General features: G+C 40.5%; 2 protein-coding genes across 11 annotated transcripts in view; one reads left to right on the top strand and one right to left on the bottom strand.

Annotated features, from left to right (window-relative positions):
* NUP54 (nucleoporin 54) overlaps positions 1-17,137 on the top strand; it is a 32,785-nt gene extending 15,648 nt beyond the window's left edge. The window contains 9 exon segments of the mRNA XM_014585750.2: positions 2,050-2,237; positions 3,210-3,406; positions 4,952-5,006; positions 5,437-5,530; positions 8,226-8,333; positions 11,292-11,360; positions 11,362-11,412; positions 11,988-12,098; positions 16,418-17,137. Of these exon segments, the coding sequence (XP_014441236.1) occupies positions 2,050-2,237; positions 3,210-3,406; positions 4,952-5,006; positions 5,437-5,530; positions 8,226-8,333; positions 11,292-11,360; positions 11,362-11,412; positions 11,988-12,098; positions 16,418-16,546 (1,002 nt within the window). The 3' untranslated portion in view covers positions 16,547-17,137.
* A 3,818-nt stretch (positions 17,138-20,955) lies between these two features.
* Positions 20,956-27,332, bottom strand: part of ART3 (ADP-ribosyltransferase 3 (inactive)) — a 75,986-nt gene continuing 69,609 nt past the window's right edge. For 6 of the 10 annotated variants that reach the window (XM_006142950.1, XM_006142955.3, XM_006142952.3 and 3 more), the window contains exons 7-12: positions 26,652-26,684; positions 26,010-26,042; positions 24,932-24,964; positions 24,581-24,613; positions 23,603-23,705; positions 20,956-21,369 (exon numbers count right to left, since the gene is read on the bottom strand). In XM_006142950.1, coding sequence (XP_006143012.1) covers positions 21,216-21,369; positions 23,603-23,705; positions 24,581-24,613; positions 24,932-24,964; positions 26,010-26,042; positions 26,652-26,684 — 389 coding nt within the window. In that variant the 3' untranslated portion in view covers positions 20,956-21,215. The remainder of the gene's footprint in view (positions 21,370-23,602; positions 23,706-24,580; positions 24,614-24,931; positions 24,965-26,009; positions 26,043-26,651; positions 26,685-27,332) is intronic. The other 4 variants (XM_006142957.1, XM_006142956.2, XM_006142958.1 and 1 more) reach the window with 4 other exon arrangements.

Genomic DNA, 27,332 nt, shown 5'->3' with positions numbered 1-27,332 from the left:
TATGTATAAAACTTAGTTTTAAGATTCTGTGAGTCAGGACTAGCCATGGTGGTCTGTGCTGCTGAGATGCTGTGCTTGGCACGCTGGCATCACATGGGACACCCCAGCTTGATTTTCAGTCCTGCCTAAAGGCTGGCTATGGAGGCTGGTGCCTATGATCTCAGCAGCTCTCTGCAGTTCGGGAGGCTAAAGCTATTTGGGAGGATTGTGAGCTCAAGGGTTGCCTGGGCAACGAAGCAAGATCCTGTCTGAAAAAGAGCAGGGTATGGTAGTGTCTGTAGTCTCAGCTGGGATGCTGAGGCAGAATTGTGATATAGCCAGACACTATTTAGAAAATTTAAAAATGGCTGCATGAATTATATATGTTGTATAGTGAAATAAATTACTTGGTCTGAGACTTTTGTAGTCTTATTTTTTTCAAATTTAAAAAACTTTCTTTTTCTTTTTTTTTGGAGAGGTTTTTGCTGTGGGACACATGCACTTGCCAGAAAGAGAGAGACAGAGAGACAGAAAGCGAGAAATCAGTCCCCAGGGGGATGGCTACACCACAATCCCTTCTCCATTCTCCTCTCAGGATCTTGGGCACACAAGCACATGTGCTAGCGTGAGTTTAAGCCACCGAGTCTGGGACTCGAACCGGGGTTAACTACAAGGGAGTCCAGCAACATAGCCATTACGTCAACTGCTGGTCCCTCTCTTTCTTTCTTTCTTTTTTTTTATAAGAATCATTTATTTTATTCCATTTATTGTTATTATTATTATTATTATTATTTTAATTTGACCAGACAGAGACAGAGAGAAAAAGGGAAAATGAAAAAGCAAGCTGCCAGATCCAGGACTTGAACCAGTCAGACATGTGAGAATCGAGCACCTTTTTCCACTACACTGCCTGCGGCCCTTGAAATTTTAATTTCTTTAATGAGACAGAGACAAGCACCCTCGACACCCTTAACAGGGACTGGTCACGAGTGTTCGGGTCAGCCCTAGGGCTTTTGCTGCAGAACAGCATGCTGCTTCCTGTGCCGCCACAGTTGAGCCTGTAGTCACTTTTACAATGACATGCAGAATCGTTTCAGAAGCGCTCAACAACATGGAGATCAAAATTTCTCAGAGATGAAAGCTCTTTACTTTCTTTTTAAAATGATTTTTATTTTATTAATTATTATTATTTTTTTTAATATTTGCTATAGGGTATGTATGCTCACCAGAGAGAAAGGGAAAGTGAGAAAGCAAGCTGCCAGGTCCAGACCTCGGACTATGGTCAGCCATGTGGGAATCTAGCACCTTAACCACCTCACCACCTGCTGGCCCCTTTAGTTACTTCCTTGAAGAGTTTTTTTGTTTTTTGTTTTTTTTTTTTGCTATAGGTACGTGTGCTTGCCAAATAGACGAGAGAGACAGAGACAGAAAGCGAGAAATCACCTGCCGGGGGGGATGGCCATGCTGCAATCCCTTCTCCTCCTTTCTCCTCTCGGGATCTTGGGCACGCTAACACATGCGCCCAGCGTAAGTTTTAAGCCAATAGGTCCGGGGCACGAACCACTGTCGACTATATGGGAGTCCAGCAACATAGCCATTATGCTAACTGCTGGTCACAAGAGAAAATTTTTTTAAAGAACTACTTGTTATCATTTTTCAGTTTTGAACAGAGAGAGACAGAGAGCAAGTGGCCAGGTCCGGGACTCAAACTGCAGTCAGCCATGTGGAGTCCAGTGCCTTTAACCACCATGCCACTTGCTAGCCCCCTTGAAGAGAAAATTTTAATTTCACTCTATAGGTTTTTGTTATTCTTGGATAAAATATTAGGCTGTTGAAAAAATCATCATGGATTTTTGCATAGGAAAAGTATGTCATGACTTCCAACAACACAATAGTTTTCCTTTATAATTGTGTGACCTCTTAAGACACTAAGTGGTGAGAAGAATCATTCCCTTCATTACAAGACGTTAGCTATTTTTCCCATTTTAGCAAATATTAAGTTAATATTAAATATCTAGTTTAAAATCTGTATATATTTTTGATACTATTTTGTGTTTTGTCATTCTACAGGCAGTAGGCTATAGCTGCATGCCCAATAACAAGGACGAAGATGGATTAGTTGTTTTAGTTTTCAACAAAAAAGAAACAGATATTCGAAGTCAGCAACAGCAGTTGGTAGAATCATTGCATAAAGTTTTGGGAGGAATCCAGACCCTCACTGTAAATGTAGAGGGTATTAAAACATTGCCAGATGACCAGTAAGTATACATTAAACATACTGTTTTTTTCTGTGTGCCCTGGTCTAAAGGGAGTGATGAACAGCATCTGTGTTGCTGAAGCACAAATGAAATCTCAGGGCAGAATGTTAATTCTTAGCTAAAATTATGCAAACATTTGTTTAAAAGCTTTTTTCTTAATTTTGGATATTTTAGCTTATGGTATGATAGTAATTAGATTTTTCACTTAGGAAGGGGGGAAACATTTATAAACTGCAAAATTGAGGGGCACCAAGACATTGGAAAGTTTATTATCTGATTACTATATAATGTTAATTCATGGATAAATATGACGACCTTACCTCTCATCCTATGTATAATTTTCAGTGGATTTAACTTTAGGATATTCAAGGTTAAAATAATTATTAATGAGAGATAACTGAATTCAGTTTTACTTCTCGGTTTTAATTGCAGGGAAGTAACCCTTTAGTTTCGGCAGAAACTCCAAAGTACTTCTCAAATTCTGGAAAAATAGTAACATTTATGCAGGACTTTGCAGCCAAGCAAGCCCTTTACACATATTGTCTGCTTCCTTTTAACTTTAACGTTGGAGTTGATTTACATGTGGAACGTAGGTTTCTTATTTTCCAAGGGTTTTGTTTGTTTTGCCACAGGGCATGTGTACATGCATGAGAGAGAGAGAAAGCACCCCCTGAGAGGGCCTGGCCACCTGGATCGCCTTTTCTTCCTTTTCTTTGTCCCATCAGGTTCCTGGCCAAGTGTGCATGTGCCTGACATGTTTCTTACTCATCACAGTTGGCCACATGAGATCCCACTCCCTGTGCTCACCTGCTACACTGTGGAGCTGGTCCTTTATTTTTCAAGATTTAAGAAAAATTTTCTTCTCTTCTAAAACAGTCATTTCTGAATTCAAGTAGCACCCTTCTAAAATCACACCACTTTGATGTTTTTGGCTATGTACGCTGCGTTTTATAAATTGGTTATTTCCCTCAGGACAGAAGTTGTCATTTATGTTGTTGAGCGATCTCCAAATGGTACTTCAAGAAGAGTTCCAGCTACAACACTGTATGCCCATTTTGAACAAACCAACGTAAAAACACAATTGCAGCAGCTCGGCGTAACTCTTTCTATGACTAGAACAGAACTTTCTCCTGCGCAGATCAAACAACTTTTACAGAATCCTCCTGCTGGTATGTTTCCAGAGTCACGGAGTTGAGAAAATAAAAGATTTAGAAATAAAGGGTTCTCCCTATTTAGGAAGGTATTGGTTGGTTTTTACTGTTAGTGAAACCAGTGTCAGTTTGTCACAGGTTCACTTATTTAGGACATAGTTTTGAATATTTGTATTGTATTGATAGATTGATTTTATTTATTTATTTTTAATAATGTAGCTAATATGTCTGTTAGAAATTTTGGGAAAGGGGGCCAACAGATGACATAGTGTTTAAGGGTGCTAGACTGTCTGTTTGAGTGCATTTAGCTTTTCATTCTTTGGCCCTGGGAGTGAGGAGGAGGATTATAGACATTTTATTACTACTGTTATGAGTGCTGCGATTTCGTCTGATAGGGAAATGGTATTCTGTTCACTGCAACTTAACAATAATAGTTCTATACAGCTACCTTCCACTCTGCAACAGTTAATATTCTTGTAAGTATGTCTTAGAACACCTGGGTATATATTTCCTTAGTTCTATGATAATGAATGTTATGTACATTAGATATACATATACCAAATTATCCTCCAAAGAAAATTCTGATATTTATAATAGTAATATGTTATTTTTCTTAATTATTTTTTGCCACCGATATTAGAAATTCAATTTAAAAATTAACATTTATTTTAATTTGGATTTCCCTAGTTACTAGTAAAATTGAACGTCATACCATATGTTTATTAGCTACATATCAGTATTTTTTTTTGTGAATTACCTATTCATGTTCTTTGCCCGTTTTCTATTAGTTTTTTATTGTCTTTTGCTCTCTAGGAGCTCTTTCTACATTCTGGAGATTAACATATTATTCTCCAGGTTGTAGATATTTTCTTTAAATCTGCTCCCCTCCTTTTTTGACTTTATCCTACAAAAATCTTTGTTTTTATAGTACTCATATTTGACATTCATGTTTTCATCATAGCGTCTAGATTTTGGGTCTTACTTTAGGGAAACATTTCCCATACAGGTGGCATAATGGTTTCGTCACTGGACTCCCACGTAGTTGACGTGTTTTGAGTCCTGGACCCAGTGCCTTAAAACTCACACTGGGAGGGGACCAGCAGTTAGCATAATGGCTATGTCGCTGGATTACCATGTAGTCGACCGTGGTTCACGTCCCGGACCCCGTGACTTAAAACTCAACGCTGGGTGCGTGTGCGTGCGTGCCCAGGATCCCAAGAGGAGAATGGAGAAGGGATTGTGGCGTGGCCATCCCCCCTGGGGAATGGTTTCTCGCTTTCTGTCTGTCTCTGTCTGTCTGGTGAGCGCATGCGCCCTATAGCAAAAACCTCTTAGAAAAAAAAGAAAACTCACACTGGGCGTGTGTACGTGCATGCCCCAAATCCTGAGATTAGAATGGAGGAAAAGGGATTGCAGTGTGTGGCCATCCTCCCTGGGGGGTGATATCTCACTTTCTGTCTCTGTCAAGTGGACACTCCCTATAGCACAAATCTCTTGAAAAATACAAATAAATAAATAAAAATTAAATACTGTTTTAAAAAATACTTTTTTTCTGTGTGGTAGGTGTTGATCCTATTATCTGGGAACAAGCCAAAGTGGATAACCCTGATGCTGAAAAGTAAGCATATCTTCATCTTGTTTCATAAGGACTGATATTTGTTAATAGGGAAGCAAACAGATGTGAGCAATTAATTACATTTTTTACATTTGAGGCAAGTGCATTTTTATTTTCACTGTTTAAGAAATACCAGCTACGATGAGGTGTTATAATGTGATGAAACGTAAGTAGGTATGGAGAAATCTGAGTACCAGTTCTCTGATTACATTTACATTAAATACAATTTTTTCACTGAATTATATTTCCTCATTTGTAAAATGGGGAAATTGAATAAAGTCTCTACAGTATAACATTGTTGATTTCATAATCATAGATGTACCTTAGATCCTAGAAATTTGGTTGTAAATTACATGAGTGTTATGAAAATTTTAAATTCTTGTATTTTGTAATAAGCTTAAGACCTGAAAATTGACCTATTGCATTTCTTTAGGTTAATTCCTGTACCAATGGTGGGTTTCAAAGAACTTCTCCATAGACTGAAGGTTCAAGATCAGATGACTAAGCAGCATCAGACCAGATTAGATGTAAGCATTTAGCTTTTCATTCTTTGGCCCTGGGAGTAAGGAGGAAGATTATAGACATTTAATTACTACTAATATGAGTGCTGCGATTTTGTCTTATAGGGAAACGGTATTGTGTTCACTGCAACTTAACAATAATAGTTCTATACAACTACCTTCTTTATGATAGACTCACCCAAATTGTGTAAATCTAATGATATGTTTTAATAGTGAAATTAGAATTGTTGGCTTAGTAAATTAAATACTCTCTCTCTTTTTAATTATTAAATTGCCAGAGGGCATGTGTGCTCACCAGAGATAAAGAAAAGAGAAAACACCCCCTTATGGGGTGTGGCCATGCCACGATTCCTTCTTCATTTCTCCACTGTCAGGATTGTGTGTATGCACACATGAACCAGGACTGGGATTTGAACTGTGCTGTTGGCCATGTGGGATCTAGCTCCCTTAACTACTAGACCACAGGACTTACCCTAGATGCTCATTTTCAATGCCTGCCAGAGATTATAAATCATTTCTTTTTTAAAAAATTCTGGAGGGTGCATGTGCTCACCAGAGAGAGAGAGAGAGAGTGAGTGAGTGGGAGAAGGCACTCTCTGCAAAAGGACATGGCCTGCCACAATCCATTCTTTTCCATTTCTCCATCTTCTCCAAACTTTGGGCACAGACACATGCCTGGCAAGTGTTTTTCAGTCCACCAGGGCCAGGACTTAAACCTTAGCCAGTTGAGATCGAGCTGGCCCTACATACTATTTCTGTTATTAAATTGTTGTTATTTATGAGACCGTAAGAAAATGAAGGCTACATGATAATAATATTTTTATTTTGACATATCGTACCTGTGGGTGCATGCACTTGCTTGAGAGAGAGAGATCGAGAGGGAAAACAAGAAAGTAACCCATGGAGCATGGTCATGCCACAGTCCCTTCTCCTCAGTTTCTCTCTGCTTTCAAGGCTTGGGTGTACACACACACACACACACACACACACACACACTCAGGGTATTTTCCAAGCCACTGGGTCTGGGGCTCAACTGTGTCATGGGAATCCAGCAGCCTTAACCACCAGGCCATGGGATGATCCTAATTCTTTGTTTTGTCCTAATACATTACAGTGTCTGGGTATATTATTGTATATTATTGATGAAGCAAACTTAAATGATTGAATTTTTAAATCTAATATTTTATTTCACAAAGTGGACTTTTATAATCAAATGCTTAGATGCCGTTAAGGGTTACCTCCCTGTTCTCTGACATGGAACTCCTGATGAGCTATTTCTTCAGATTCTGAGTAGAAACTTGCTGTTCTGTGATGCGGTCCATCTCATTGTCAGCCTGGTAGGATTTCTCTTTTTTACATTGACCAGAGTCTGCCTGTCTCAGTTCACAGCCCATGTTCTCTGGCACCGCTTTGTGATACTCACTGTGCTTCTTGTGACAGCCCTACAGATACTTGAACATTACTCATGTTTCCTTTTTTTATTAGTATTTTAAATTAATTATTATTTATTTATTTTTAAAAATTTGATCAGAGAAAGAGAGGTTTTGGGGCCAACAGATGGCCTAGTGGTTACATTACTGGACTCACACATGGCCAATCACAGTTGGAGTCCTGGACCAGTGACTTCAAAATCAGACTGGGTGCATGTGCAAGGATCCCTGAAAGAAAAGGGAGGAAAGGGGATTGTGGCATGGCCATCCCTCCTGGAGAGTGAATTCTCACTTTCCTTCTCACTGTCTGTCTCTCTCTCCAGTGAGCCCATGTGCCCTAAGGCAAAAACCTCTCAAAAAATAAGAGAGAAACTTACAGTTTTATTAATCTTTCAAAAAGAGTAAGCTTTTGGTTTCTTTGGATGGAGAAGTGGTGGCGAGAGAAACTTAAAGTTTTATTAATCTTTCAAAGAGTAATCTTTTGGTTTCTTTGGATGGAGAAGTGGTGGCAAAGGGTTTGCAGTGTGACCATACCCCATTGGGAAGTGTTTTCTCCCTCTCTTTCTCTGGTGAGTGCACACCCTTCTGGCAATTAAACAAAAATCAATAAAATATATATTGGACTACATTAATTTTTGGCAGTAGATTCAGTAGTGACATTCAGTACTTCGAGTCATCTCTAAAGCCTTTCTCTCCCCATAATGTCATTTTTATAGAACTTTTTCCATTCAGGCCTGATTCTTAGTCCTGCTCCATATTAACTTATTTCTGAAGAATATATCTTATTTTTCCTATACATTGCCAAATCACTAAATATCTTGAACTACAAAGAAAATTTTGAATGTACTTCAACATTTTATAGATACGGGCCAGCCAGTGGCAGGTGGTTAGTGTGGTTAAGGAGGCCCATGTGGCAACAGCACAGTTTCAGTCCCAGAACCCAGCAGATTGGGGAAAAAACATGGTAAGCCCGTGTGCAGGCGTGCCCGAAATCCCAAAAGGGAGAGAGCAGTGGAGGAGAGGGATTACAGTGTTACAGTTGCTGTCTCGCGTTAGCTCTTTCCCCTCCACCCCCAAGTGAGCACCATGTGCCCTCCAGAAAGGCTTTTAAAATTAGATATAGAAAAAGAAAAGGACTATAGAGGCGCATTTAAAAGGAGAGTTTATATTTTGAGATGCATCCTAGGCTTATCTCATACTTTGCATATAGGTGTACTGATATATAGCTGTAATACCTATACTTGATTTACATACTTTTTTTGTCTAAACAGATTATATCTGAAGATATTAGTGAGCTACAAAAGAATCAGACCACAACTATGGCCAAAATTGCGCAATACAAGAGGAAACTCATGGATCTTTCCCACAGAACCTTACAGGTAGTAATGTGGAAAATATTTTTCAGCGTTCTATGGGCTCAATGTGGATCTTCATAATAGAAGAAACAGACTAAAAGGAAATAATAATGATAGTATGAAACTAAATTTATGACACTTCCTCAGTAAAACATAGCAGTTGGTGGGGAAGTCTTTTTTTCTTAGAGATTTTTGCTATAGGGTAGGGGCAGTCTTTTTTTCTTAGAGATTTTTGCCAGAGAGAGACAGAGACAGAAAGCGAGAAATCACCTCCCAGTGGGATAAACATACCGCAATCTGCAATCCCTTCTGGAGGCGAGGTCTTATATGGCTGAGTGAGGAGAGCATAAATATTCTGAAGTTAGCATCTCTGTGTGGCAGGCTCGTATCAAATCATTGATATTTGATTTTCATAAAATAAAAAACAATTTTTTTTGTCCTTGAGTGTTAAAAAGGGGAGTGTAACATTAGCAACCAAAATGACAGAATTTCCAAATTAACAAGAGGAAATAAAAGGATGAATAGCAACTGACATTATAATGAATAAAACCCGTCATTATCAACTATCATGAAAATAGAAATAGGACATACCAGAGCCAGTGGGTCACAGCAAAAACTGTACTCAGGAAAATTCATAGCCCTTAAAAAGTCTTCATTTTTAAAAATCAAATTAAAAAAACCCAAAGTAACAGTATTTGTCAAAAATTTTAAAAAGAATATCAGGGTAAGCTGCAAGAAACTAGTAGGAGGGAAATAAAGATAAATGTGAAATCAGTGACACAATAAGAAAGATCAAAATTGAAAGAATAAATTCAAAGCTGTTTTCTTGGGGCCCATAGATGGAGTAATGGTTATGTCGCTGGACTATCCCACATGAGCAACTGCGGTTCGAGTTCTGGACCTGGTGGCTTGAAACTCAGACTGGGTGCATGTGCATGCATGCCCAAGACCCCAGGAAGAGAGTGGAGAAGGGATTGTGGCATGGCCATTCCCCCTGGGGAGTGATTTTTCATTTTCCCTCTCATTGTCTCTCATTGTCTCTCCCTCCCTTCCCAGCAAGTACATACACACTGTAACAAAAACCTCTAGAAAGAAAAAGCTGGTTTTTTTTAAAAGACCATTGAAATGCCTCAACATCTCATGAGCCTAAAGAAGGGAAAAAGCAAAATATATACAATTAGTTGTGAGAATTTTGCCAAAATATTAAGAACAGAGTAAGAAAATATTGTATGCATTACTGCAGGGCAACAGGTGTGAAATCTAGGGGAAACATGTTTTTCTTTTTAATTAGCAAAGTAAAAATCATCAAAATTAATCTACTGAGAAGTGTCAAACATAGACACTGATACCACAGAAGGAACTGGGAAAGTTAGGAAAGATGAACCATGTGATAAAACACCAAAATCAGATAGTTTCAAAGCTGGATTTTGTATAACCACTAAAGAGCTCATTCTAGTGTTACTGTTTAATTATTCTAGACAACCGAGGGAAATGAGAGTGAGTTCCCCATTTGTTTTAAGTGTTACTGAGAAGGATTCACACAACATGCAGTTTATCCATGGAAAGCATACAGTCCCAGAGTTTTAGGGTATCACAGACTTGTGCAGTCACCACCATAGGTAGTCAGCTTTAAAACGTTTTCACATCATCCTAAATGGAATCGCCTTACCGATTGGTAGTCATTCTGCTTTTCAACTTGCAGTCTGCCATTCCAGGTATCTAGTTTTCCTCTGTGGATTCGCCTCTTCTGGTTGCTGCATATAAATGGAATCATACAGTACATGGTCCTTTGTGACTGACTTTCTTCAGTTAGCATCTTTTTTTTTTATTTTTTTTTTTTTAAGAATTATTTTTTTAACTTTGTTTTAATTTTACCAGAGAGGGACACAGAGAGAGAGAAAGCCACCAGGTCCAGGACTCAAACCATGGTCAGCCATGTGGCAGTCCAGCGCTTAAGGTTCATCTGTTGTACCATGTAACAGTACTTCATTCCTATTTGTTGCTGAATCACATTCTACTGAATAAATGTGCCACGTTTTCAATGTATCTACTCATCAGCTTTTGGACATTTTGGCTACTGTGAATACTGTTGCAATTAATATTCCTGTACAAGTGTTTATGTGTGCATGTCCTTCCACTTCTCTTGGGTATAAAGAGTAAACTTGCTGGGTCATATGGTAACATTAAGTTTGTTTTCTGTTGTTTTTTTTTTTTTTTCCAGAGAGGTTTCTGCTACAGGGCACGTGCACTCACCAGAAAGAGAGAGATGGAGAGACAGAAAGCGAGAAATCACCCCCTAGGTGGGATGGCCATGCTGCAATCACTTCTCCTCCATTCTCCTCTCGGGATCTTGGGCACGCACATACACGCGCCCGGTGTGAGTTTTAAGCCACCAGGTCCGGGACTCGAACTGTGGCCGACTACATGGGAGTCCAGCGACATAGCCATTACGCTAACTGCTGGTCCCGGTAACATTATGTTTTAACTTTAGCTTTTTGAGGTGCTGCCAAACTGCTTCCCAAAGGAGCTGCACCTTTTTTTTTTTTTTGAAGATTTTATTTTCGATTTTTGTCATAGGGCCTATGCACTCAATGGAGAGACATACTCCCTTCTCCATCGTCCCCTTGAGATTTTGGGCACACGTACACCAATGCTCAGTGTGTTTCTCAAGCCCCTGGGTCTGGGACTCAAACAATGGAGTCTGCCATGTGAGATCCAGCAGTTTAATCTCCACACCACCTGCTGGCCCTTTTAAATCATAGAATACCATAGTTTTAAGTTGTTTAGCATACATCAGTGTGTACTTTGTTGCTAACTTCTGCATAGTTAAAACAGACAAAATCATAGTAAAAATCTCTTGTTATTTCTACTTTATTGTTGATGTAATTTTCAGCTGATTGCCTTTGACAGTCGTAAGAAAACTACTTGTATAACTGAAGAGATGATTCTAGTGATATTGGTGGGTGGCTTTCTTTTGTTTAGGTCCTAATCAAACAGGAAATTCAAAGGAAGAGAGGCTATGCCATCCAGGCTGGTGAGGAGGAGTTGCGGAGTTCAGCTAGATACAATTCAGTGTGAACTGAATGCACCTACCCAGTTCAAGGTAAGCACTCCTAAGACCATTAAACTAGGATTTGTTTCAGGTGATCTTCAGAGAGCTGTTACATAGGTTGTTTTGTTTTTTAGGTTTTTGCCATAGGGCACATGCCCTTGCTGGGGAGAAGGAGAGAGAGACAGTGAGAAGGAAAGTGAGAAATCATCCCCAAAGGAAGGATAGTGATGCTGCAATCCCTTCTCCACCAGTCTCCTCGTAGGATTTTGGGCACGCATGCACGTACACCCAGCCTGATTTTCAAGCTGCAGGGTCTGGGACTTGAACCATGGTTGGCCATGTGGTAGTCCAGTGCCTTAACCACTATGCTACCTGCTGGCTCCTGTTAAGTAGTCTTTAAGGAAGCATTTAGTATACTTAGCTTATTAAGCATTTGTTCCCATTCATTAAAATTTCTGTTTCTGAAGTAAACTCTAGGTCACAATTCTTGTCTTGGTGTTTCAAATAATGCACAGAGGGAGAATTAAGGATTTTTAATATATGGTTCTGAAACTATTCTTTCAAAAGAAACATTTTAGAAATGGTTGCTGTTGTAAGTTGTAATTTGACTCAGTCTTTATTTTTAGGGCCGACTAAATGAACTGATGTCCCAAATCAGGATGCAGAATCATTTTGGAGCCGTGAAATCTGAAGAAAGATATTACATAGATGCAGATCTGTTACAAGAAATCAAGCAGGTAAAATGTTGCACAAGGGTGCCCTTTTCAAAGGGCGAGTTTGCCACTTCCTCTCTATTAGGATGGCTGTTACCCCAAAACAGAAAATAAGTTTTGGTGAAAATGAAGAGTAAAATTTAGAACCTAAATGCACTGTTAAGGAAGGTAACATGTTGTCGTCTTTATGGAAAACAGTGGTGGTTCCTCAGAATATTAAAAATTGAATTGCCCTGTGCTCTAGCAATTCTAATTTTAGATGTATACCCAGTGAAATTGAAAGCAGGGACTCAAACAGGTGTTTGTACACCCATGTTCAGAGCATGATACACAATAGCCAATGTGGAAGTAACCCAGATGTTTATCAAGAGATAAACAGAATGTACGCACATACACAATGGAATATTATATAGCCTTTACAAAGAAGGAAATAGAAACTGTACCACGAACAAGTCTTGAAGATGTTACATTAAATTTAATAAGCCAGTAGTAAAAAGACAAGTATCGCACTGCTCCTCGCATGTGAGGTACCTAGAGAAAGAGTAGAGCAGTCCTTGTCAGGAGCTTAGGGGAGGAGAAATGGGGTGTTATTTAATGGATGCAGAATTTCAGTTTGGAAAGGTGGAAAGTTCTAAAAAATGGAGGGGGGTGGTGGTTGAGGCAACATGAAAGTACTTACTGCCGTTGTACTGGGCACTTAAGAAGGTAAGATGGTAAAATTTATGCCTGTTTTACCATAATAAAAAGCAATGAGTGAGACCAGCAGTTAGCATAATGGCTATGTTGCTGGACTCCCACGTAGTCGACCACGGTTTGAGTCCTAGACCCGGTGGCTTAAACTCAGCCGGGCACATGTGCGTGCATGCCCAAGATCCTGAGAGGAGAATGGAGGAGAAGAGATTGTGGCATGACCATCCCCCCTGGGGGGTGATTTCTCACTTTCTGTCTCTCTGTCTTTCTCTGTCTTTCTGGTGAGTGCACACGCCCTATAGCAAAGGAAAAAAAAAAAAAAAACTCTCCAAAAAACAAACCAAAAACCGGTGAGTCATCATCCTTCTCCCCAGCTGTCTTCCACATACACACGAAAGGTGAATTTAGAGGTAGCAGAGGTACTGAAGTTCCCAGGACCTGCTAATTAAAGCGCGGCACCAGTACGACTCAGTTTGGTCATCAGAAATGCAAAGTCTTGGTCCTTATTCCAGACTACTACGTTGCACTTTATCAAGATCACAGACTGATCGGTATGCCTGTTACAGTTTGAGAAGCAACTGCTCTAGATCATACCAGCCCAGCCTGTATGCCACAGATGAATAACAAATACATGTGCTGGGTTATTGGTTCTTTCAGCCTTCAAGGGACTTGGGTAGCCAGAACCTCTAACGGCTTATCTGAGGCTCAACCTGTGTTAAAAAGTTGGGAGAAGCACTGCTGTCACTTATTCTCGTTTAAACACAGATTGGTTTAGTGGAAGTTGTTCAGACATTATGTCTAATGGTATTTTAAGAAGATGAAGGATGGGGCCAGCAGGTGACGTGATTAAGGGCACTGGCTGACTGTGGTTCAAGTCCTGGACCTGGTGGCTTCCTTACTCTCTCTCCCACTCTCTACCCCAGTCAAATTAATAAGTCAATAAAGTTAAATAAAATAATTTTCCCCAAAGAATTTAACTTTATTTATAATTATTATTATTTTCTAGTTTGATCAGCAGAGAGACAGAAAGAAAGTGAGAAAGCAAGCCACCAGGTCCAGGACTTGAACCAGGGTCTGCCACGTGGGAGTCCAGTGCCTTGAACCTCTATGCCGCCTGCTGGTCCAAAATAAAACAAGTCTTTTTTTAAAAAAAAGAAGGTGTAGGCCACCCCACAGCTTAATAGTTAAGTGAATCCCACGTGCCCCACATCGGCTCCAGTGGCTTGTAAAACATTCCAGGTGTGTATAAGCATGCCCCAGATCCCAGCAGGATGGAGAAATAGCAGAAACGATGGTGTAACCGCACCAAATTGTGGGGTTGCTTTCTTCCTCTCTCTTTCCAACAAGCACATGTGTTCTTTGGCAATTAAAAAATATAATAACATATTAGGTTGCACTGTTAGGATGCCCTGAGAATTTTAGATGTGAATAAATATCAACAAACCCAATTTTATTACGTGTTTTAGGTTTTCTTTTTTTTTTTTCTTTTTTTGAGAGAGAGATTTTTGCTGTAGGGCACCTCTGGCTGGAGAGAGAGAGATAGAGAGACAGAAAGTGAGAAATTACCCCCCAAAGGGGATGATAACACAATCCTTTCTCCGGATTTTGGGCATGCACATACATGCACCTGGCATGAGTTTTACGCTGCTGGGTCTGGGACTTGAACCATGGTCAACTGCATGGGATTCCAGAGACATAACCATTACACCATTCGCTAGTCCCCATTTTATTTTTTATTTATTTTTTTAAGGCTTTTGGCCATAGTGTGTGCACACTCACCCAAGAAAGACAGAGGGAAAGAAAGAAATTACCTCCCTGGGAGAGTGGTCCACTACAGTCCTTTCTCCGTTCTCCTCTCAGGATTTTGGGCATGCACTCACTTGCACTAGGCATGTTTTTCAGACCTCAGGGTGTTGGACCAGAACCCTGGAGTGGGCCATGTGGGATCCAGTACCTTAACCACCATGCCACCTGCTGGCCCAAATACATAGATTTTTTTTAAAGTAAACAGTTTATAAACAGTTGTATATTGTTTTATGCAACTAAAAACTAATTTGGCTCCTATGTTCTTAGAAAGTATACATATCACGACCAGCAGATGGCATAGTGGTTACATCTCTGTACTCCCACATATTTGACCATGGTTCAAGACCCAGACCCGGTGGCATAAAACTCAGCCGGACACATGTGTGTGTGTCTGAAATCCCGAGAGGAGAATGGAAGAGAAGGGGTTGCGGCTTGGCCACCCCCGAGGGGGTGATTTCTTGCTTTATGTCTGTGTCTCTCTCTGGCAAGCACACATGCCTTCTAGTAAAAATCTCTCTCAAAAAAAAATAAGTAAAATTAAAATGTACTGGAATTAATGATGGTAAAAATATACATATAAAAAATTAAAGGATAGTATGCATATCACAAAATTCAATCTGTGCAATAAAACTTAGATTCCCCATATTATAATAAAGAGCTATATTAAAGGGTTTGTCTTTTGTTATGAATTGGGAATATGAATAAACGCTCACCTTCTTTAAAATGATGAGAAACAGTGTACTATTGTGGAATTACGTCATGGCGCACCGTCTACTTTATGACATTGCACGGGTACTCACCTGTGTCTCCGATTTCTTTTAACTATTAAGTGGATAATGTGTCCTCACCCAAAGGGTGTGCAAAAGAATTTTTTTTTCTTTTTTTTTTTTTTGCTATAGAGCATGTGTGCTTGATAGAGTTAGAGGGAAAATGAGAAATCACCTCCAGAGGGGATGGCCATCCCCTGAAATCCTGTCTCCAGTCTCAAGATTTGGGGCACACATGCACACACCCCCAGTGTGATTTTCAAGCCACCGGATCTAGGACTTGAACCATGTAGTCCGCCTTTGGGATCCAGTGTCTTGTCTTAACTTCCACACCACTTGCTAGCCCATGCTCAAAGGGATGTAATTGTGCTAAACAAGTTAATACCAGTGAAGCTATTAAAATAGTGCATTAAGACATGGAAAGGACTCTTTTCAAAATATTAGTAACGGGGATCAGCGGGTGTTGTGGTGAAAGTGCTACACTCCTTGGTCAGCCACAAGTCCTAGACCCAGTGGCCTGAAAATCACACCACGTGCATGCCCAAAATTCTGAGAGGAGAATGGAAGAGAAGGGATTAGGGCATGGCCATCTCACACACCCCTACCCCAGGGAGGGGTGATTTCTGACTTTCCCTCTGTCTCTCTTCCCAGCAAACACATTCACCCTATGGCAGAAACCTTAAAAAGAAAAAGCAACCATCATAGTCATCACCATTATCCGTATATATTTTGTACTTTGAAATATGAAAATTCTCAGTTTTGAAATTATTTGGTTAATCATCTATATTCATCTTTTGAGTTTTAATGTCATTCCTTTATTTCATCAAATGATAAAAGGACTGTTTAAAAAACTTACTTTAGAAGATGTTCAGTTTGTTTTAGACTATTGTCTTTTACTCTGTCCTATAAAATTTATTAGCAAAACAAACGGAGTACAAATGTATAAATATGCATGTCTTCTCTATTAAGAGCACTTTACAAGGTATTGTAGTAGTCAAAAATATCCTCTTTTTCCTGTGAGATGCTTGCAGCGTAATAGGTTAAAACATTCATATGCTTTTTTTCTTTCATTCATTTTAGCATTTGAAACAACAACAAGAAGGCCTTAGTCACTTGATCAGCATTATAAAAGACGACCTAGAAGACATAAAGTTGGTAGAGCATGGATTGAATGAGACCATCCACATCAGAGGGGGCATCTTTACTTGACAGTTCATGAACTTCTGTTAGAGGTTTGCATTGTAAAATGCGTCCTCCTACCACTTCGAGCCTTCCTTTAGAATAAAACTGACAGTCCTGACAGTCGGAAAGGAAAGAAAACAGGCCTCTCTTGGCCTGCTTCTTTGAGAAGGTTAATGACGAGTTACCTTTCATCAGATCTGAAATACACAATTACCCAAAGTATACGTACTTTCGTACATTTTTACAACAGCATTTTCTCATCCATAATCAGTGTTTAATGATTATTCTCCATTGAGCCTGCTTTCCATAGCAAGTAAACACGAAATACTTTGCACATAACAAAATAAATTGTATAATTTCTTGACTGTTAGAGATTTGTACTTCAGAGTGTAAAAGTACTTCAGTTTTTATATTTGAATTCATCTCTGAGGGGAGTAAAGAAAATCCAAAATTATTTAATAATTAATATGTTTTTCTTTTTCTTTGAAGATCTGAAAATATATTTTTATATTATTTTACTTATTTGGAATTTACAGAACAAAAATAAGTAATTAGGATATAACAAAATTACTGTTTTTTCAACTTTGTTTTTTAAACCTTTTATTTCTATAAAAGATCAATAAATAAATGCTTAATTTGTAATTACTTTTATAAAATAAAATATCCATCAATGAAATTGAATGTGATAAATAACCTCCCAACAATGAAAAGTCCAGGTCTTGATGGTTTCACTTCTGAATTCTACAAAAACAAAACTTTTTAAAGTTTATTTTACTTTATTAATATTTTTTATATTTTAATTTACATATAATCACAGTGAAAAAGCAAGCCGCCAGATTCAGGACTCGGCTGTGATCAGCCATGCGGGAGTCCAGCACCCCAGCCGTCATGCCACCTGCCAACGCCACAATTCAGGAATTTTAGTCCTTTTTTTTTTTTTTTCTTTTTTCAGGAGTTTTAGTCTTAGGTCTGAATTTCCCCCTCCTAGGACTTTGGTCAATGCTGACACTTTTTAAAAAATAATTATTTTTTGTTTAAATTTATTATTTATTTATTTATTTTAATTTGAGCAGAGAAGGACACAGTGAGATAGAGAGAAAGCAAGCCACCATGTTCAGAACTCAAACTGTGGTCAGCCATGTGGGAGTCCAGCGCCCTTCAGCACCACACCACCTGCCAGCCCCACTTTTTTTTTTACATTTATTTACCTACCAATTTATTTGTTACGATTTTCACAACACCAGGTCCAGGACTCTATTCATGGTCAGCTATGTGGGAATCCAGCACCCCAGCAACTACCTGCTGGTCCAGTGCTGGTCCATTTTAACTCCAGAGTATGACAAGTAAAACTTCATGTTATCATCTAGGATAAAGAATTTCTTAAGAAATCAGGAGTACCTGAATACACTAGGAAATCTAAGACAATATGAGCTACTGATTCTTCAACAACCGTATCTTTTTTTTTCCCTAAGAGTTTTTTTTTTTTTTTTTGAGAAGTTTTTGCTACTGGGTGCATGCACTTGCCAGAGAGACAGAGACAGGAAGCAAGAAATCACCACCCAGGGGGGATGGCCAAGCCACAATCCCTTCTCCATTCTTCTCTCGGAATCTTGGGCACGCATGCACATGCACTGGCATGAGTTTAAGCCACCGGGTCTAGAACTTGAACCGCAGTTGACTACATGGGAGTTCAGTCATACCACCATACCACCTGCTGGCCCCAACAACTGTATCATTTTAAACGGTACTTCTGAACACATACCATAAACTTGGACTGCATCATGTGGGACCCTTTTAAAACACTTCAACTTTTCACTTCTTTGTGATGCTTTGGCTTAAAGTGAGCAGAGTCAGGGATCTTGATATGGATTTACTGTGGGGTGGTAAGGAGTTGATGCTTTGTGTATCTACAGTGCATACTCAGAACCTGCTGAAGGAATTTCTCCTCACTTGCAGACTAAGAATTGTATAGGAAACTGGTAAGTTTAAAATTATGTTTCTTTCCAAATTGGCTGCCAGAAGTTTACACCCACATTTGCCAAGCTTATTTGTAACATGCAAATTTCTTACACCATCAGTAGTGCCTTCTGTTTTGTTTCTCTAAGGTTTATAGGGTGCAATTGCTTGCTGGAGACAGTGCGAGGGAAAGTGAGTAATCACCTCCTAAGGGGGTGCAATGTCTTCTCCATTCTCCTGAGATTTCGGGCATGCACGCACATGTGCCTGGCATGATTTTCAAGCCATCGGGTCCAGGTCTTGAACCAGTCGGCCATGTGGGAGTCCATGTCTTAACCACCATGCCACCTGCTGGCCTTTTACTGCCATTCTTGAGTTCTACCAGTGTTAGGAGAGGGATTTCTTTCTCTCCTTGTCCACATTTTCTCGGCCCAGAAGATAGGCACTTCCATTCTTCACTGAGTCATACAATGTCATTGATAAGTCCCTCATGCTAACGTCAAGCCTTTCATTTCTCTTGTTCTCATGTTAGGTCCTTGGTTCCACAACATAAATACACCTACCTAGGGCCCAGGGTCTGTCTTTGAAGCCAGGCCCGGTTATTACCCTGAATTACCATCCTGACAACTAGATGTGTAAGGCAAGTTGGTGGTCCTTGTTAATATGGCTGGTTTGATAACTGGATTCAGTCAGTACTGCAGGTGTGTGAGCAAGTGATGATAAAGGCTGAATTTTGTATCCTTCAAAAATATGGATTCAGGCTGGAAACCAGCAGTTAGCGTAATGGCTATGTCGCTGGACTCCCACGTAGTCGACCGCGTTTCGTGTCCCGGACCCGGTGGCTTAAAACACGCCGGGCGCATGTGCGTGTGTGCCCAAGATCCCGAGAGGAGAATAGAGGAGAAGGGATTGCAGCGTGACCATCCCCTCTGGGGGGTGATTTCTCGCTTTCTGTCTCTATGTCTCTCTGTCTGTCTGGTGAGCGCATGCACCCTATAGGGAAAACCTCTCACCCCTCCCCCCCCAAAAAAATACATGGATTCAGGGACCAGCAGAATGGTTATGTCGCTGGATTCCCACATAGTCGACCCTGGTATGAGTCCTAGATCTGGTGACTTAAAATTCTTGCTGGGTGCTTGTGCATGAGTACCCAAGATCCCGAGAGGAGAATGGAGAAAAAGAGATTGATTGGCCATTCTCCCAAGCAGGTGATTTCTCGCTTTCTGTCTCTCTGTCTCTCTCTGTCTCTGGTGAGTGCACGCACATTATAGCAAAAAAAACTCTAAAAATGTTTGCGCTATTTGAAAATGCGCATGGAACACACTGCCACTGTCTTGTTTGAAATAGAACAGCATGTTAAACTGTACCTTGAATGGAGAGGAAAAAAAATGAAGATAGAAAACTGCTAAAAAGCTCAAAAACTCTTAAAAAGACCCATTTCAGCCTCAGAACTAAATTATGTTCTGTAACACAATTTACTAGAAGTTGTAAATTCAGTCCTCTCACCCCTCCCCCCCCAAAAAAATACATGGATTCAGGGACCAGCAGAATGGTTATGTCGCTGGATTCCCACATAGTCGACCCTGGTATGAGTCCTAGATCTGGTGACTTAAAATTCTTGCTGGGTGCTTGTGCATGAGTACCCAAGATCCCGAGAGGAGAATGGAGAAAAAGAGATTGATTGGCCATTCTCCCAAGCAGGTGATTTCTCGCTTTCTGTCTCTGATTCTCTGTCTCTGGTGAGTGCACGCACATTATAGCAAAAAAAACTCTAAAAATGTTTGCGCTATTTGAAAATGCGCATGGAACACACTGCCACTGTCTTGTTTGAAATAGAACAGCATGTTAAACTGTACCTTGAATGGAGAGGAAAAAAAATGAAGATAGAAAACTGCTAAAAAGCTCAAAAACTCTTAAAAAGACCCATTTCAGCCTCAGAACTAAATTATGTTCTGTAACACAATTTACTAGAAGTTGTAAATTCAGTCTTCAACTGGGTAGGGATTCTTGTGGATAGCCTTCATTCATTCAACATTTTGAAGTAAAGTCGTAGAATGAAAGCACATGGAACCCTTAGTAATTAGGTTTTATGTAGCTTTTCTGTGTCTTTGCCAGTGCCTTTAAATCCTTTTTGAAACACTGACAAGTGTAAACACATCTCATTTACAAAGCTCACGCCTCTATCAGTCACTGTTTAACCACGACAGTACCCCAGGCCAAAGGGAACTGTACTGTATAACATTTTCCTTGCTTGACATATGTTATTCTTCAGTCCTTCTCGGATTACAATGACATTTAAATCAGTACATAAACGAAACATTCTGTCAACTATTGTGTTCACGAAAAATATTGATAGGCTGAGGGAAGATGAGCTTGAAAGCAAAGTTGGATCCTTAGGAGAGGTGAATATCTGTAAAATTCTAATTCTGGTACTAAGTTAATTTTAACCGTTAACACTGGCAATTCTGAAAAATAAAATAGTAATCTTAAAGTCTTTTATTGAAGTCAATCAGAAATAAACAGGTTTTTTTAATCATTAAGATTAATATAGAAATAAGTGAAAAGTTAATTCTGTAACATTATATCTGGACCAACTTCCTAAATTTGCAAAATGAATAACAAATGTACAGTTCCCATTGTATCAGTGACATTGGCCAACAAGTAAAAAAATACATCATTCCTTTTGCTATCCCATGGGATCCCTATAGCCTATTTCAAGTAAAGTATGAGGAAGAATGTCTCAAACTACAGAGCAACGAAGAGATTTACAGCAGAAGCACTGATTAAAACGAGCGTCCCAATCGGTGGAAGGAGCATCTTGCCAGAGGATGCGGAAGGATGGGTTTTGGGACCCGGAACTGGAACTGGAAGTGGAGCTGGAGCTGGAATTGGAGCTGTGAAGGAGAACACATGGTCACCGACCAAAGACATGTTTAATATCAAGCATCATCCATCTATACCCGTTAGTCCTGCATATGTAAACAAAACACTGAAGTTAGAAACTTAAGCTGAAATACGTCCAACTTAAGCTGAAACCGTTTTCTAGCGAGTGCAGCTCGTTACAGAGTTCAGGCCATATTGCCACAGCAGGGCACGCTGCTCTAGGCTCTTATTTGGGACGTCACAGGCTTTTTCATCTGTATAGCCAAGATAATTATGTTTTGTTGAAGTTCTCTAAAATTTTTCTTAGCAGTTTCCTATTTTCATTTTTTTTCTCTTCATTCAAGGTACAGTTTAACATGCTGTTCTATTTCAAACAAGACAGTGTGTTCCATGTGCATTTCCAAACAGCTCAAATAGCACTGGATATGCAGCCATGCACCATGCAGCCACGTTCCAGTCAACACCAGCTGCCTTACACGGTGGTGGTCTCATAGGACTGTAACGGGCAGAAAAGCTCCTATCAGCCAGTTACGTGGCTGTCATAGTGATACTCATGTATTTGTGGTGATGTTGGTGTAAACAAACCAGCACTGCCAGTCGTATAACAATACAGCACAGAGTTATCTCAGTACATAATATATGACAGTGATGGGACCAGAAGTTGGTGTAATGGCTATGTCGCTGGACTCCCACGTAGTCGACCGGGGTTTGCATCCCGGACCTGGTGGCTTAAACTCACGCCGAGCGTGTGTGTGTGTGCCCAAGATCCCGAGAGGAGAATGGAGGAGAAGGGATTGTGGCGTGGCCATCCCCCCTGGGGGGTGATTTCTCGCTTTCTATCTCTGTCTGGCGAGCGCACTTGCTCTATAGCAAAAACCTCTCAAAAATATATATATATATATATGACAGTGATAATAACTATTACAGGTTTATGTATGTATCATTTATAATTTTTGTACTCCTTATTTTAAAGAAGTTTATTATGGGACCGGCAGATGGCATAGTGATTACATCACTGGACTCCCACCCACATGGCCAACTGCAGTTCAAGTCTCAGACCCGGTGGCTTCAAACTCATACTGGGCATATGTACACGCATGCTCAAGGTCCCGGGAAGAGGAGGAGGAGAAGGAATTGCAGCGTGGCCATATCTCCTGGGGAAGGGGGGTGATGTCTCGCTTTCTGTCTCTCTCAGGTGAGTGCATATGCCTTAGAGCAAAAATCCCTCAGAAGAAGATTTTCCCTGTGAAACGGGTGCTTTGTTACGCTGGCAGCAGCCTTACACATCTCGTGTTTATCATGTCTCCGGGCTGCATCATTTTCTCTTGGGCCTCTGTCACGGCCCTTCCAGTAGGACGAGGTATGGAGGTGAAAGAAAGTGATACTGATGAGCCTGACCCTGAATAGGCCTTGGGTAATGTGTGTGTTTCTTGATTTTTTTTACAAAAGTTTAAAACAAAATTCAAAAGTAGAAAAAAAGTTTATAGAATAAATATGTAAATTAAAATAGTTCTGTGCAATGTATTTGCTTATCGTGTCATTATAAAAGAGGTGAAATGTTAAAAAAATTAAAAAGTTACACTAACCAGAAATTATTACCAAAGGAAAAACATTGTTAATAAGTTTAGTGTAGGGGCTGGCAGGTGATGTGGTTAAGGGTGTTGGACTCCCGCATGGCCTACTGCAGTTTGAGTCCCAGACCTGGCAGCTTGCTTTCTCACTTTCTCTCTCTCTCAATATTGCTCTCTCTCTCTCCCCCTCTCTGGTCAAATTAAAATAAATAATTTAAATAAAATAATTCTTTTAAAAATATAAATAAATAAATAAATGTAGTAGAACCTAAGTGTTGATAAAGTCTATCTCTGTGTACAATGATACCCTGGGACTTCACAATCACTCACCACTTAGTGAGTCACCCAGAGCAACTTTCAGTCCTGCAAGCTCCATTCATGGTAAGTGTCCCATCCAGGTATACCTTTTTAAATCTTTTATACTATATTTTCACAGCACCTTTTCTATGTTTCGATATGTTTATAGATACATAAATACTGAACTATGTCATAACCGTCTACAGTGTTCAGTACAGTCACATGCTGTATAGCTGCAGCCTAGCAGCGACAAGCTGTACCACCTGGCCTGGGCGTACAGTAGGCTGTACCACTCGGCCTGCATGTACAGTGGGCTATACCCCTGGCCTAGGCATACAGTACGCTGTACCATGGCTTAGGTGTACAGTAGGCTTACCATCTAGGTTTGCTGATGAAATCGCCTAACGCATTTCTCAGGACATATTCCCATTGTGAAGCGATGCAGGACTGTAATGCATTTTTAAACATAGCTCTGTAAGCTGATAAAAAAGAAATGTTTTTTGACCATACATAACTGCTCTGGAGAAAACCGCTTTCCTTTCATCTGAACTAGTAGAGAGTAGCTGTGGAGTCCATCCATGGGATAATCTGTTCCATGCTGCCCTAAACTCAGGTAAGTAACCTATGGCTTTGTTTTTGTTCAAACCGTCTATGCAGGGGTGGGAGTGAGGGTGATATTATTATTATTATTATTATTATTATTATTATTATTATTAATTTGACCAGAGAGAGAGAAGGGAAGTGAGAAAGCATGCCGCCAGGTCCAGGACTTGAACTGCCATATGGAGTCCAGTGCCTCAACCACCATGCCACTTGCCAGCCCCTCCAGATAGTTTTAATAAACATTAAAACCCAATTTTTATCTAGGGCTGACTGTATTCACTTAGTTTCTTATACTTTTTTTTTATAGAATAGCTTCTAATCTTCTCTAAAATCCAAATTTATTTGCATAAAATCTAAGCATCCATTCTCATGAATCTTTTTAGGATACTCTTAAGCACTTACATACTGAAATGTACTGAAATTTCATTAAGATTATGGTCGGGACTTTGTACCGATGTGTTTTATGGGTTCAGGTATCTCTGTTCTGTGAATAGACAGCATAAGGGATTTAGAAAATACTTGTTAGAAAGTATTGACAGGTAAGCAGCACAGCCTCCAGACACAGCGGAAATGATCATTTCAGGACCGAGTCGAGCTGTCCTCACCACACACTCTGTGACTGGGTATGACATACAGTTATCACGATGCTTTAAACTCTTGCAACTTTGCTCCTTTTACTGGGGAAAAATTAGTTTCTCACTTTTTCCACATTGCAGACATTTATCAATTGAGGAAATGAGATATTTCTTACTAGGATTGTTGATTTTTCCTTGACTTTTGTCTTCTAAAATAAAAAGAGATTTGAGTTAATTGCATTGTATAACCTATTTATCTGGAACTGATGAAAGATTAGGCAAACTTATGTCTGGGAGTAGTAGGTCTGAGGGGCAGGACAAGAGGTTTAGAGGTTATGTGTGGGGTTGGGGGAAGGGCTTAATTTTTCATCTCTGGGTGTTTTTTTAACCATGAATATATGTTTCCATTAAAATAGAGCCCAGGAGTCTTTCTTTCTCAGACTTCTTACGACTGAGCTAACTAGATGATTATGATAAGGGGCTTAGAACTCCTGTGATGCCTCCTTCCCCAGTAAAGGATTTATTACCAGGTGTTTCATCCGGTTGTACCAATTTTATTCCTAAGTGAGAAAGAGATTTTTAGGTAATAATAAAGACAGCTATCATTAGCTACTATTTTGCCACCATTCATTCTGCCAGTACTTTAGCTCACTAGGTCTTTAAGCAGTCCTGCAAGATGGGTTTTCCTCATTTTACAGATACAAGGCCAGAGGTACAGAAAAGTGGAGTAACCCAGAGGAACAGGGCAATGGCGGGACTTTCTGAAGCTGGTCTGTCTGCACAGCTCACGTTCCTTCCCTCGCCTGCTCAGCAGCTCCTTTCAGACCTGTGCTGTGTGACCAGCGAGCCCCAGTGAGAGCACTGCAAACGCGGGTCCAGTGAGCCTCCCAGCTGTAGGCACAAAGGCAGTATCACTAGAGCTTTCCTGCCAGGCTGTGGCCAGAGAATCCAACCGTGCAGACGTGGGTCGGTCTAACAGGGCTGCTAGACCCGCGCTCTGAGCCTGTTTGTGCTCTAGGTGTCCAGTGGGACCTGCAGTTGGTATACACAGCCCCGGTCTGCACAGACAGCAATGGCAGTTTGCAAAGCTCCGTGCCGTGGATGGGTTCAGTACAGCGGACAGCGGCTGTCAGTCTGGTTTCTTTAACAGAGGACCATTCCCGTAATAACAAAACGGCCAAGGAATTGTTTTCAAAGCACTACATACACTCAGGAGAAAAGGGTTCGAGCACTAGATAGGGGCTGGAACGCTGAGATTTTTCTGATTCTCTAGCCCTGCTGCATTTGCCATGAGGTAGCTATGACAGTGTCGGCCACGTTTGAAAGATGACAATTCCGAGGCACACAGAAGTGCCGTCACTGGCCATAGCGCTCTGCTAAATGTATCAGGTCCACTTTTTTCTCTTTGTCTCAGGAAGAAAACTGGGAGGCCTTTGTATTGTTTTCTCCACTGTAAGCATACGTTCTTGGTCATTAGAGACCTGGGCCTTTCACTCGCTTCTCTGATCCTGTACAGATTATGTGGGCTTCCCTGCATGTGGCGACAGTCATGTTTCTACCCCCCAAACAGACACCTTCCCTCCTGTCATACCCTCTATTGCTTACCAGGTAGTGAAAAAGGTTCTGGAATTTTCATTCCTAAATAAGAGAGAAGTTTCAATGACTTAAACAGTTTGCTCCAGAGAGTATACTTTTCAAACTCTTGTCTGTAAGCTCAAAAGAAAAAAGCAAGAAAGGTCCCACTGCACTGTCCTATCGGCCTTTTTATGAACAGTTCTGGCCACATAGTCCCTCACTGTGCAACGCCACACCACTTAGAGGAGTCTTCCACCACAGCACTTCCTGGAACGTGTGTCTGTCTGCCTGGACGATACCTTACTGCAGAGCCAGACGATGGGGTGTCAGCAAAGCCAAGTGTCGGCTTGTGCATGAAGTTGAGGTTTCTACTGACTTAACTTCAGCGGCAGAACCTGGAAGGTGCCGGGCTGATGCACGCAGGTCCCAGCAGCCTCTCCCTCTGCCACGCCCCCAGCAGAGCTGACCCTGCCCCAGAGATAGTGCTCCAGGAGCGAGTGGACGCCCAGGAGCGCAGGCACTCTGACGCTTCCCGGCTAACCTTTGTGGGGGACTCACAGGCAGCTGTAAGGGAAACAGTCACGACAAGGAATCATGACAGTGTTCTCTTTAGTGCCTGGGCGTCCCTCTCCTCAGACTTCCACTCGGAGAGTAAACAGAAAGCTGTCTTACCAGGTATCTGGGTGGGCTCATGGCTTTTCATACCTGAAGGCAGAAATGAATATTGGTTAGTGTCAGGTATCTACATTGTGTCTATCTTCCCATCTCTACAAAACAAAACAAAACAAAACAGCAACAAAAACATCTTTTAATGACTCTTTGTTCTGCAACAGGACAGCATCTCAACTCCTTAGCCCAGACTTGACGTCCATGGTCTGGCTTCTATCTCTTCAATCTTATGTTCAGAATGAAGTCCTAGTACATAGATTTTTAGATGAAACAATATTCTGCTTGGTTTAACGCTAAGGTTCATTTAGTTATTAGCTCTATGACTCGGGGCAGATTGCTTAATCCCTCTGAACATCTAGTCCTCATTTATGCAAAAGAAATGACCTTGTAGGTTGGTAGTGAGTGATAAAGGCAATACTGCGTGCATGTCCTCGGTATACTGCATGGGACATAAAAAGCACTTGGTAAGTGAAGTCCCTCTGTTCTAGCTTACTCATTGTTTTAGAGAGAAAGGTTTTTGCTATAGAGCATGTGCACTCACTGGAGACAGACAGAAAGCAAGAAATCCCCCTCTCCTGGGGGTGGAGGAGGCCATATTAAATGTGAGGTGGGATTTTATCATTCGCTCCTCATCCAACACCTGAAATACTCCTATAAAGAGAAAAATTTCCTCATTAGCAATGT

Source organism: Tupaia chinensis, unplaced genomic scaffold (genome assembly GCF_000334495.1).
Source record: "Tupaia chinensis unplaced genomic scaffold, TupChi_1.0 Scaffold000086_1, whole genome shotgun sequence".
Lineage (NCBI taxonomy): Eukaryota > Metazoa > Chordata > Mammalia > Scandentia > Tupaiidae > Tupaia > Tupaia belangeri.
Note: the sequence above shows the minus strand (reverse complement) of the source record. Positions and strands in the feature narration are given on the sequence as shown.